General features: G+C 36.2%; 2 protein-coding genes across 2 annotated transcripts; both read left to right on the top strand.

Annotated features, from left to right (window-relative positions):
- Positions 1–394: 394 nt before the first annotated feature.
- Positions 395–5795, top strand: tmed2 (transmembrane p24 trafficking protein 2). Its single transcript, XM_082158727.1, has 4 exons — positions 395–694; positions 1440–1632; positions 3471–3578; positions 4809–5795. Exons 1-4 carry the CDS (start codon positions 515–517, stop codon positions 4931–4933), a joined length of 606 nt encoding a protein of 201 aa, XP_082014853.1. The 5' UTR covers positions 395–514; the 3' UTR covers positions 4934–5795.
- Positions 5796–6245: 450 nt separating this feature from the next.
- Positions 6246–12891, top strand: ddx55 (DEAD (Asp-Glu-Ala-Asp) box polypeptide 55). The gene is made up of 14 exons (XM_082158663.1): positions 6246–6434; positions 6528–6578; positions 6668–6754; positions 6870–6961; positions 7035–7097; positions 7184–7333; positions 8460–8649; positions 8844–8926; positions 9841–9972; positions 10056–10148; positions 11523–11637; positions 11915–12083; positions 12168–12460; positions 12592–12891. Exons 1-14 carry the CDS (start codon positions 6327–6329, stop codon positions 12745–12747), a joined length of 1782 nt encoding a protein of 593 aa, XP_082014789.1. The 5' UTR covers positions 6246–6326; the 3' UTR covers positions 12748–12891.
- Positions 12892–13446: the final 555 nt, after the last annotated feature.

Raw genomic sequence — 13446 nt, 5'->3', positions numbered from 1 at the left:
CGCGCCCTCTAGAGGCGGAACACTAGAACAACAGCTCAACAAATGCATAATATATCATTTACATCATCATGATTTTAGGTTAAAAATTAACTATATGAATGTATAAGTGTATTTTGGGTTCTCTAACTGGCCAGAATAAAAAGTTAAAATGTTTTGAACAATGAACGCGCAATCATTAAAAACAAATACTGACGCTGTTAAATACTACTTAATTATTATAATTTTAAAAAGTTGCATTATAGTGATTATTTATAGTCAATATTGTATTGCTATATTGTATTAATACAATTATAAAAAAATAATAGGCAAAGCTCCCGTTTCTGTTTCTCTTTTTTCCAAACGCGAACTGCGTCCGGTGTCTTAGCCATTTTGTCCCATCGGGCGGCCCGTCTAAAGCTTGACGTGGCATCATCAGTAGCGCAGCTAGCGCTTGTCAGTCTCCGCCTTTATCGTTCCCGTGCGGCGTAAAGTCTCTTTTATGGGTTTTATCCTCCATTAATACACCGCACCAAACATGTTTACGTTCTCGGAACTTGTCGTGCTCCTCTGCGCGCTTTCTTACACGGCGAGCGGCTATTTTGTGAGCATAGACGCGCACGCGGAGGAGTGTTTCTATGAGCGCGTGAACTCGGGCACGAAGATGGGCCTGATGTTTGAGGTCGCCGAGGGAGGATTTCTGGACATCGACGTGGAGGTGGGCATTAAAATACACTTATAATATCATTAAATGTCATTACAAAAGATATGTTCGACCATAAACAGCCTCTATGGGATGTTTGCAGGCGTCAGTGTCTGCTCACACCAGATGGTGGATGAAGCCGGAAGTTAATTGCTGGTTGAGAGCGATTATTAGTGCTTAGATATTGGATAATATATTTTCTAGACAAAATTTAGACGAGTCAAAGTGAAAGTAACCTGGTTTTGTTTTTAATAAAAGAAATATTTTGGTATTACCGTAGTGTTTTGGTTCTGGTATCATGGTTAGTACTGCTTCTAAGGTATTCTCTGGTTCCTATATAAATACCATAGCACTGCCATTTCTTTTTAGTGATGCACGATATATCGGTCACCATATCAATATCGGCCGATTATATGTTCATTTTTGATGTTATCAGTCCAATTTGGCAGATATATCAAAGCCATATTGTATTATTTCCTTCAGCTGAGACACTTCAGATGTGCACTGTTCAACATGATGGTTTTGAATTGCTTGAAATATGATTGGATAATATATCGGTTATCGGCTTTCGAATGTAAAGAATTATCGGTATTGTCCATAATTTTCATATATGTAACTTGCATTCCTAATGTTTTTATGCAGAAGCTGATGTGTTCCTAACGACAGTGACTGTGCTTCTTGAACGCTCAACACAGCTCTGATGTGGAGCACCTGTTAAAGTTGAGGTTTGTCTGATGTGTTGTGTGTGTGTGTGTAACAGATAACCGGTCCGGACGGGAAGCAGATCTATAAAGGAGACCGCGAGTCCAGTGGGAAGTATTCTGTGGCCGCCCATATGGACGGCACCTACAAGTTCTGCTTCAGCAACAAGATGTCCACCATGACCCCTAAGATTGTGATGTTCACCATCGACATCGGCGAGGCGCCCAAAGGACAGGACATGGAGACAGAGGGTGAGCGGAGACACTGACACAGGCTTTTCTGGGAAGTTTGTCTTTTGCAACATATGGCAGGGTTTCCACGGTCACGGAAAACCTGGGAATATCGGGGGAGCTTTCAGTGAACTGGGAAAAACCGTGGAAATTATCATTTCTGTATATAACATTTTCTGTGTAGTTTTAATATTGAATTGGCTTAATTTTCGTTACAGTAGTGGCCAAAAGTGATAGGAAAATGAATATTTAAACCTTTTACTCTAATATTATTTTAAAAATCTTGATTTTTGTAAGCGTATTGTGTAGTTGTGCTTTAAGTCGATTGTTTTATTTATGATAATGCAATGAAACATGACAAATTGTGCGGACATAATTTTTGGCCAGGCTGTCATACAAACAAAATATTAATAACTGATTATGTCCTAGTCAATGTATGCAATGTATGTTTTTCTATTCTCCACAGTAAATAAAACCTACTTTGCCTCTTTTGCCAAATAATTTTGTCAGATAAATACCTTAACCAGGATTATTGTTTCGTTCTTCTTTCATATTTAAAATATATATTAAAAAATATATTAAATACTTGGATTGTTTAATTGAACTTAAAAACAAATATCTCCTCCACATCACTCTTGGCCACTATTGCATATTAGAAAAATATTTAATTGTAATTATTTAAATAACATTACATTAAATAATGGTAACACTTCACAATGAGGTCCCATTAGTTAATGTTTAGTTAATGCATTAGCTAAAAATGAGCAAAACATTTGTTCCAGTGTTTATTAATCTTTGTTAGTTAATAAAATTATAGGGGGAGATCATAGGGAATATGTTTGTTTCATTCAACATTCATGCTTTTCTGTTGTTCAATAAAATAAACCATTAAAGTTCTATTCACAAATAAATCAAATCTGCTTAAAACCAAACAAAATGTTGATATTTATGTTTGTATATGTGATATAGTTTGTATACATTACCTCAAATTTCCAATTAATTCCCGTTAAGTTTCCCAACTAAGAATATTTCCCAAAAATTCTCCAGCTTAACATCCCATGGAAAGTTTCCGGAAATGTTCCGCCCCTTTGCGACCCTAGCAACAGATGCAACTTTTGATTTTAGTAATGTATTAGAAAATGTGTTCAGATTAACTAATATAATGTTTTAGAACTAGTTTTCATTGTAATTCATACTAACTAATGTATTTATTTAAAGTGTTGACAACAATATTTTAAAACAACAATTTAGATAAATAATAAAGAAGAAAATCTACAGCACTGTTTAAAAAAAAAAATATATATATATATACATTTATTTTTTACCTCTAACGTGACTTTGTTCCCTCTCCAGGAGGTGGTGACAGCTGGGATGGTAGGAATAGACTGTATAATAGATTATTCTAACATCGGTTGAGCTTTAAACTTCAATCTAACACTTGCACCTGTGAATATAAAGACAGTGTGAGCAATGATCTGAACATTTACTGACTTAAAGATGCCGTATAACAGTGAAGAGTGAGCTGTGGCTTTTGTTTTGAAGATATAACATGAGTGTTTTATCACAGAAGAGGTTTATTTGAAGTTCCCATTGCCTGATTTGACTTATTAATTGTAGGCTGTTCTGGTTTAATGCTGTATATATGAGGAGTGTTTTTTTTTTTTATTAATGCACCAAAAACTAAAGCTGGTTATGACCTTGTCGACTCTTGCATGTGTAATATGAGGTTATGTGATTACAAACTTGAATATTGCTGTGTGTATAAATCGGGTGTGCTGTATTGTTTTGCACGATGCATACGCCGCGATTTGTTTGTTGATACAATCACCGTGAGTAAATTCCTATTCATTTATTTCCAGCTCATCAGAATAAGCTGGAGGAGATGATCAACGAGCTGGCGGTTGCCATGACAGCGGTCAAACACGAGCAGGAATACATGGAGGTCCGAGAGAGAATACACCGTGCAAGTAAGACATCCTCACTGATCGTGTGTGTGTGTGTGTGTGTGTGTGTTACATGATATTAACATGATTAGGAGATTTGAAAGTCATGTCAAAAGATCATTCTATCATCATCCTGGAAAAAAAATTGCATGTTTAAATGGCTGTTCAATTATTATTATTATTATTATTTTTTGATATATGCATGCATGTTTAAATAGCCTTTAAATTATTATTATTAATATTATTATTTTTACATTTCGAAATATGAAAACAGCAGAAATATGCATGTTTAAATGGCCTTTGAATTTTTTTTTGTGACCCCCCAAAAATGCATGTTTAAATGGCCTTTATTATTTATATTTTGAAATATGAAATCAGAAGAAATATGCATGTTTATATGGCATTTAAATTATTATTATAAATAATATTATTGTTACATTTTGAAATATGAAAACAGCAGAAATATGCATGTTTAAATGGCCTTTAAATTATTATTAAAATTATTACTTTTACATTTTGAAATATGAAAACAGCAGAAATATGCATGTTTAAATGGCCTTTGAATTTTTTTTTGTGACCCCCCAAAAAATTCATGTTTAAATGGCCTTTATTATTTATATTTTGAAATATGAAATCAGAAGAAATATGCATGTTTATATGGCATTTAAATTATTATTATAAATAATATTATTGTTACATTTTGAAATATGAAAACAGCAGAAATATGCATGTTTAAATGGCCTTTAAATTCTTATTAATATTATTATTTTTACATTTTGAAATATGAAAACAGCAGAAATATGCATGTTTAAATGGCCTTTGAATTTTTTTTTGTGACCCCCAAAAAATGCATGTTTAAATGGCCTTTATTATTTATATTTTGAAATATGAAATCAGAAGAAATATGCATGTTTATATGACCTTTGAAAGATTTTTTGTGTCTGCTACTTTCATTTTTCAAAATTTAAATAATAATAATAATGATTTAAAGGACATTTAAATATGCATCTTTTTTGCATATTTAAATGTCCTTTAAATCATAATTATTATTTACATTTTGAAAAATGAAAGTAGCAGAAATATGCATGTTAAAACGGGCTTTGAATTATTATTTTTTACATTGCCCTGACATGAACCCAGCCAAAATATGCATCTTTAATTGGCCTTTGAATAATTATAATTATTTGATTTGACTTTTTCACCTTGAAACATTAAGCTTGCCTCTGATTGTGTATTTTCGTCTCTGTCCTCCAGTCAATGACAACACGAACAGCCGGGTGGTGCTCTGGTCCTTCTTCGAGGCCCTGGTGCTGGTGGCCATGACCCTCGGACAGATTTACTACCTGAAGAGATTCTTTGAAGTGCGGAGAGTCGTATAAAAACCCTCAACATAAACACACTGAGTCCGTGATTTACCAGTTTCTCGAATTGGACGTCCAATTCAACAGAGATCAGAAGAACTTGGTTGTTCGCTAGTCCACCAGTCATTTTGTTTTTATTTGCCCCAGTTGTAGATCTCTTCTTTGTTTTGGTAAAGGGTGCAAGTTCGGTTAAGAATTGTTAATTAATTGATTTTGTTTTAGCCCAACTTGTGTAATTTTATTTGGAACAGGCATCTGTTTATTTTATTTTTAATTTGTTTTGCTTGGTGTACTGTTTTTTTCCTCCAGTACTGTTACAACTGCACATTACTACAAGAATGAAGTAAAGGTGATGTTATGGTGTTGCCCCAATGAAAGAACATGCTTTAGGATTGTATGAAATAGCATGATGTAATTACGCTATAACAAAGCCATTGTTGTGAAATGGGAAGTCAGTAGTCACTGACATAAATCAAGACACATGTCAGGAACTGTCCCGACAAACACATTTCATGCCATATTCACTGCTCATTATCATATTTAGTTATGCCAACAACCTCCATGGCACATATTTAAACCTGATGCTGGTAAAGTGGTAATAATGACTTTCTGGTGTGTTTTTAAATGTTTAGGCAGGGTAGGCCCAGTTTCTTTTTCTGCTCTCTCTCTCTCTCTCTATCTTCAGTTTCTTCATATGGGGAGTACTTTATGTAGTTTTGTACCGTTTTTGTTGTCTAAACCAACTCTTATAAATAAAATGCAAGATTATTTGGCTAAGACTACTGGGAAACTGATGATAAAACTGTAAACTTCTGAAGTTCAATGAATATGTATGTCAAATAAGAATTTGATTTAATAAACCTGAAACATGTTCTTAAAATGTCTCTTTTTTTTAATCATTACATATGCCATGTTTTTGTTCCACGTGACCCATGCCTCAAACTCAGACTGTAATCTTGTCCACTTACCATTTCACGCGTTATTTTTATTTATATGTTATAACATTAAATGCTGCTCTTTCAAAAATTTAGAGTGTTTTTCTTTTTGCGGTTAGTGCTATTTATTTATTTAATTGTATTGTCACAGACCATGGTGTTGTCACGTGGTACATGTTATCTTTCTCAGCGCTTCTGATGAGTACGGACCAATCGTATGTGACTCAGTGACCTAAACTTTGAAATTTTAGGTCATTTACCCCCCCAAAAAATACATTTATTTAAACGATTATGCTTATTATATAAAGGCTAATAAGAGGAACATCATTCCCCGGAGGAAGACTGGTGTCCGACAGAGGCGATGCGGAACGTTTGTAGCAGCCTCATGTTTCCCACACGGAGCATATTGCGTGTAGCACACATCTTCTCCTCATGTGTTTACTTTCATGGACCAGACTCATCTAAACTCTTAAACTATGGAGAACATTAACGACGGGAAATGGGAGTGTTTACCCGTGAAATTACATGAAAGCATATTCCAGACTCTTACAGAGCTGAAATTTACACATATGACTCCTGTTCAGGTAACAACGTTATTCGTTTGATTAGTGTTCAGTCTATCTGTACTCGCATGTGTCTCATCAGAGTATTTACAGTTCAGCTTTTCTCAATTTCAGGCTGCCTGCATCCCTCTCTTTATGAGTAATAAAGATGTTGCGGCTGAAGCGGTGAGTATATGAATATGTATTTTCTATCATAATGTGACATCTGTCTGAGAATATGTCACAGATATGTTTCATAATCAGTGTTATTTCAGGTGACTGGCAGTGGGAAGACTCTGGCATTTGTGATTCCTACATTAGAAATTCTCCTAAAGCGAGAAGAGAAGTTAAAAAAGATGCAGGTGTGCATTAAGTTGATCAGTTTTACATAGTTTATGTTTTCTCCTTGTTCTTCACATGTTTGCTGTAAGTAGTCGGTGTAGTTAATGTTGATTTCTATTGTAATTGTGTGTTCAGGTCGGTGCATTGATCGTGACTCCCACCCGTGAGCTGGCACTGCAGATCAGTGAGGTGATGGGCCGCTTTCTGCAGGGATTTCCTCAGTTTAGGTGAGTTTAAAGCATCTACTACGGTATCTAACTGTACTGTCCTAAATCTGACAACATGTGTGTCTGTTTTTAGCCAGATCCTCTTGATTGGTGGAAGCAACCCTATCGAGGATGTAGAGAAGTTAAAGACTCAGGGGTGAGTATTTTAGACTGCTATTTTCTACCATCTAAAACTAAATCCGGAATAATATAAGCAAATGCAATGTCCTGTGCACTTCGTAGAGCCAATATCCTAATTGCGACCCCTGGCCGATTAGAGGACATGTTTAGGAGGAAGGCAGATGGACTGGATTTGGCCACCGCTGTGAAGTCTCTGGATGTTCTAGTCCTGGATGAGGCTGACAGATTGCTGGACATGGGTTTTGAAGCCAGGTAATGTTCTTCTATCATCAGTCAGAAAAACAAACAAATCCAAAATAATAGGCAATACAATTCATATGCATTTAATTTTACGTTGCTTGGCAGCTTAACTGCACTCCATCACTTTTGTTGTAATATGCATAGGGTGTATTTAAATTAATAGTTCACTTAAAATGAAAATTCTGTCATCGTCGTTTACTCGCCCTCATGTCATTCCAAACTTCTATGACTTTTTTTCTTCTGTGGACAATGGAAGTCAATGGAAACCAAAACTGTTTGATTACCAACATTCTTCAAAATATCTTTCTTTGTGTTCATGATGGTTTGAATGACATGAGGGAGTGTAAGTGATGACATCATTTTCATTTTTGAGTGGACTGTCCCTTTAAAAGGATGACGCCTAATTTGCATATTCTGATGTTATTTAAAGAAGTGGTATAATGCCCTTTTCACAAGATGTAAAATAAGTCTCTGATGTCCCCAGAGTGTGTATGTGAAGTTTTAGCTCATAATACCACACAGATAGTTTTATATAGCATGAGGGTGAGCAAAAACACGCCATTTTGTGTCTGTTCCTTTAAATGCAAATGAGCTGCTGGTTCTGGCACAGGGGGCGGAGCTTCAACAGCTTGCACTCACACAGACATGCTCTGGAAATTTCAAAAACTTTTAGCCTTTTATGTTCAAACCGGAGTCAGACAATGATGGAGAGACTCAAGAAGAAGTGACAACATGTAGAAGCAACAGGACATTTCTGAATGGTTAGTTGATGAATTTATGCAGCTTATGTGTAGTTATCTTCTAGTCATTGATTAGCATATTCTGTCTTGATAATCTATAAATCGTGTTCCGGGGGCGGGGTTTATGTAAATTCTTGGGTTGGTGATGTCACTAACCCGGGAGGAATGTTGTATAGTCTCTACCAGCCGTTTGTTGTAGTCCTTAAACTATTTCTTTAAAAGCAAATATCTCCCTTTGCTTTGAACTTTGAGCGTTGTAACTTTGCAGATGTTGTTTATGCTCAAACAGCAACATTACACACTAACTAAAGTTAGAAAAGTGAAATCATAATCAACCACCCCTTTAAGGAACAATGAAAGTCTATTATCTAATGCAGTTTTTTTCTTTGCCTCTGCAGTTTAAACACTATTCTGGGGTATTTACCCAAGCAGCGGCGCACGGGTCTGTTCTCCGCCACGCAGACGCAGGAGCTGGAGAAGCTGGTGAGGGCAGGTCTGCGTAACCCTGTACGGATCACAGTCAAGGAGAAAGGAGTGGCGGCTTCCAATGTTCAGAAAACACCAGCCAGACTCAGCAATTATTACACAGTGAGTCATCGGGAGCCTTCTGTAACAAGCAGGGACTGGTTCACACATTCATGCCTGTTCATGGGGCGTCCAGTTAATTATGACATGAAATCAGTATTGATTGACTTAGTAATACATGTTCCTTGTCCCATTATGAACAATTTGACTTGTTTGCACTAATTCTCAATGTTTCTGTTGTTTATCTGAACATGTAGGTGTGTCGAGCAGAGGAGAAGTTCAACACTCTGGTGGCGTTTCTCAGGCAGCACAAACATGAGAAGCAGCTTGTGTTCTTCAGGTTTGTTTGACTGATTTTGCCACATATATTACTGATCAAAATGTACAAATAGGTTCTGAACTCATAAAACGAGGCATTGGAAAGTTTGTAAGTACATCAGGAGTTTATTTAAATAACACTTGCCTGATGGCTAATGCATCCGGCAAGTGTTGTTTCAATAAACTCCTGATGTACTTACAAACTTTCCAATGCCTCGTTTTATGAGTTCAGAACCTATTTGTACTACCGTAGAAGTTTGGTGCCATTCTGGGCATTATTAGTGGGGTAATTTACCAGATACATCATAGGATCCATTAGCGCCTGCACTAAGTCATCCGGCTGATATCTCTAAATAAGCTCTAACTTTAATAATGTTTGACCAAGGGATAAAAAGGCTTCTGGGGGGTGTTTGGCTCGAGGTCATGGTTCAAAGGACCATAGGCTGATTTTACTCCAAACCATCCCTTTAAGATTTCTTTCATGGTTTTGTCTCTTCTGCTCACCAAGGTTTTCAAATAGAACGTTTTCTATTTTTGTTTTTAAATGAGTTTTTTATTTTATTTTTTTTTTTAATAGAAAGTTTAAAAGAACAGCATTAATTTGAAATGGAAATCTTTTGTAACATTATAAATGTCTTTACTGTTACTTTTGATTGATTTAATGTGTTCTTGCTGAAAAAAATAATAATTACTTTTTAACTTGAAATTCAGATTTCCATCACAGGAATAAATTATATTTTAAAATAATAAATTTATAAAATTTACTGTAAAATTACTGTATATTTACTGATCAAACAATAAATTCAGCATTGGAGAGCAGAGGAGACTTTAACATAAAAAAAAAAAGTAATTATTCCTAACTTTTGGCGGTAGAGTAAATCTGAATAATAATCTCGAACCATCCTAACATTATATCCTTCTCCTTTGTACCCACAGCACCTGCGCCTGTGTGGAGTATTTCGGTAAAGCCCTGGAAGTCTTGATCAAGAACGTCAGCATCCACTGCATCCACGGGAAGATGAAACATAAACGAAACAAGATCTTTGCAGATTTCCGCGCGCTGAAGAGGTAATGGACTGCTTTACGCCTTTCTAGATATTCACCGAGAGGACGTTTTAGAGGAAGAATAAGTGCATTATGCTTGTATGCAGTGGGATTCTCGTGTGCACAGACGTCATGGCGAGAGGCATCGACATACCGGAAATGAACTGGGTGATTCAGTATGATCCACCAAGCTGTGCGAGGTAACCAGGACATGCATGAACATGCTTGTGCTTAAAAGTTTGTACTTGGAATCGTTTATTACATAATTTATTTCTTGCTTTGATTAGTGCTCATAAAGTCAGCTGACGTGAAGGTTAGTGGCGTTATAGCATCTAAGGCACTGTTTACACCTGGTATTAAAGGGGTGGTATAATGCCCTTTTCACAAGATGTAAAATAAATCTCTGATGTCCCCAGAGTGTGTATGTGAAGTTTTAGCTCAAAATACCCCACAGATATTGTTATATAGCATGTTAAAGTTGTCTTTTTGAGGGTGAGCAAAAACGCACAGATTTTGTGCCTTTCCCTTTAAATGCAAATGAGCTGCTGCTTCCGGCACAGGGGGCGGAGCTTCAACAGCTTGCACTCACACAGACATGCACTGAAAATTTCAAAAACGTTTAGCCTTTTATGTTCAAACAATGATGAAGAGACTCAAGAAGAAGTGACAACATGTAGAAGCAACAGGACATTTCTGAATAGTTAGTTGATGAATTTATGAAGCTTATGTGTAGTCATCTTCTAGTCATTGATTAGCATATTCTGTCTTGATAATCTATAAATCGTGTTCCGGGGGGCGGGGTTTATGTAAATTCTAGGGTTGGTGATGTCACTAACCCGGGAGGAATGTGGTGTAGTCTCTACCAGCCGTTTGTTGTAGTCCTTAAAAAGCAATTTCTTTAAAAGCAAATCTCTCCCTTTGCTTTGAACTTTGAGTGTTGTAACTTTGCAGATGTTGTTTATGCTCAAACATTAACATTACACACTAACTAAAGTTAGAAAAGTGAAATCATAATCAACCACCCCTTTAAGATATGTTTTGGTAGTGGACGACACTAAAGTAAATACAGGAGTAAACAGGGTCTAAAACATTGAGCTTGTCCACTTTCGACCACTTCCAGAGGAAGTTGAAAACACATTAGACCGGATTGCTTTCGTAGTGTAAACGCTCATGTGATCGAATGTGTTCAAACAGCCACTAAAGACCGTCTACTCTCCGCCTACTGACCGAATGAGTGAACATTATGGGATGAGCCCATACATTTACCCGCCCATAGACCCTACCCTTGAAGAAATCAGGACAGAAGTGGTTGAAAGTGGACAGTATAAATATAACTTTTGAGTTCTTTGTGAGCGAACGCAAAGTTTTGAAATATAATTCACCGCGTCCCTTTAGGGGTTCTGTATTAAACAAAATGAGGGATTCTTAAAATAAAATTAAAAGGAAAACTGAAAATAAAAGTTCATTCAAAATATGAATTAGTAGTATTTATAAAATAATACTGCTTTAAATGGGACCACTGTTTGAATGGTTTGTGCATGCATTGGTAATTTTTGTCATCATATTTCCATTAGTTCCTTTGTGCATCGGTGTGGAAGAACTGCACGTATCGGAAACCAAGGCAGCGCTCTCGTCTTTCTTCTGCCGATGGAAGAGTCGTATGTACATTTCCTGTCCATTAATCAAAAGGTAAGTCAGAGAGAAGCTTCATCTCATATACAAACTATCAGTGAGCATCACGGCACTTAGAAATAGGGTAGAAAATAAGACTTTAAACACTGAAAATTGCATTTGGCAACTAGAGCAACTTGCATTGACATGCATCTTCTCAGCTCATGCATTTTCTGGGAATTGAACCCATAACCTTGGTGTTCAGATATTAGTGCGCATTCTTACCTTCTATTATTGTTATTCTATATTATGGAGTTTATAAAATAGTGTTTGTACTTGTGTTTTTCCCCCACAGTGTCCCCTTCAGTTGTTTCCTCCAGTGAAAGACGTGGTTGATGTTCTGCCTAAAGTGAAGCTGTTGGCTTTACGTGACAGAGCGATGTTTGAGAAGGGCATGAAAGCCTTTGTGTCGTGTGTGCAGGCGTACGCCAAACATGAGTGTAGTTTGATATTTCGCATTAAAGGTGAGAGACTTTGTGTCACGCATATCATAAGAGGCATAAATCAAGATAATTCACCTGATTAAAAATGATGTTTATCTCGTACAGACCTGGATTTTGCTGCTCTGGCCCAAGGCTTTGCTCTCCTCCGTTTGCCCAAAATGCCTGAACTGAAAGGAAAGACCTTCCCCAACTTCAAACCGGTGACCCTCGACACGGACGCCATCCGGTTCAAAGATAAAAACAGGGAGAAACTGAGACAAAAAAGACTGGCGGAGCAGAAAGAGAAAGAGAAAGAGAAGCCACTGAGGAAGAACTTCATCAAGAACAAATCCTGGTCCAAGCAGAAGATCAAGAAGGATAGAAAGAAAAAGAAGACGGCCAAAAGAAAACTGGATGAGGTATGTTATTCGTATTTTTCTCTTTCTGAATCCACATTTGACGAGTATGTATATAAAAATAGAAATCTGGAGTCTAATGGAGTCAATGGGATACTCTCTAAAGTCTCACTGCTAAACTTGTGTGGTCACAGGAATCAGATGCTGAGGACGAAGACTTGAACGAGCTCTTAAGTGACACGCGTCTGCTGAAGAAACTCAAGAAAGGAAAGATCAGTGAAGAGGACTTTGACAAACACATTTGTTCACATCCCAAACAAGCAGAAACACACAGTCCTGATGGAGAATGATGTCGTTTGACTTCAATATGTACATATGCTGTATCGTTCTGACTGTCCTGTACAAGTACATGGATGCATTCATCACAAATGTGCTTTTGTACTATCTTCCATATACTTCAAATAATGAAATAAAGATTTATATTGAAAATGTAAGAGTGTTTTCAAGCCAAGGGTCTCTTTTGGAAATTATGTGATCTATATTTTCCTATTGACAATAATGCCTGTATGTATGAATTACATGGAAAAGAAACCAAATAAAATATGACTGCCATTCCTAATTAGTATATGAAAGTCAAATCCTCAAATTCACTTTATATGGTATAAAGATGTTTAAACGAGGGGTTTTCCATCTTTTAGATGCCAGGGACCCCCAAAATATGATCATCCTTGTGTAAAGGACCCCTATCCTAAAACTTACAAAGGCGTCTATTTAGGTTCTTGTATAAAGGCCCAATTTATATTGTAAAAAATATAATATTTCATTTCTATTAAGTTGAGTATTACATTTTAGCACTGTTCTGTTAGATGCATTATTAATTTGCTTATTTATTTATAATCAAATTTTTTAATGAAACATTTTACTATTATTATTATTTTACATTTTTACACTGTTTTATCTAAACATTTTCATGAACCCCATCCTAAAATTTCAATTTAAAGATTCAATTTATATCATGAAAAACATAATATTTTAAATATGTCTAGATA

Source organism: Leuciscus leuciscus (assembly GCF_965113295.1).
Source record: "Leuciscus leuciscus genome assembly, chromosome: 24".
Classification (NCBI taxonomy): Eukaryota; Metazoa; Chordata; class Actinopteri; order Cypriniformes; family Leuciscidae; genus Leuciscus; species Leuciscus leuciscus.
The sequence above is the reverse complement of the archived record's forward strand: the minus strand, read 5'-3'. Positions and strand labels throughout refer to the sequence as shown.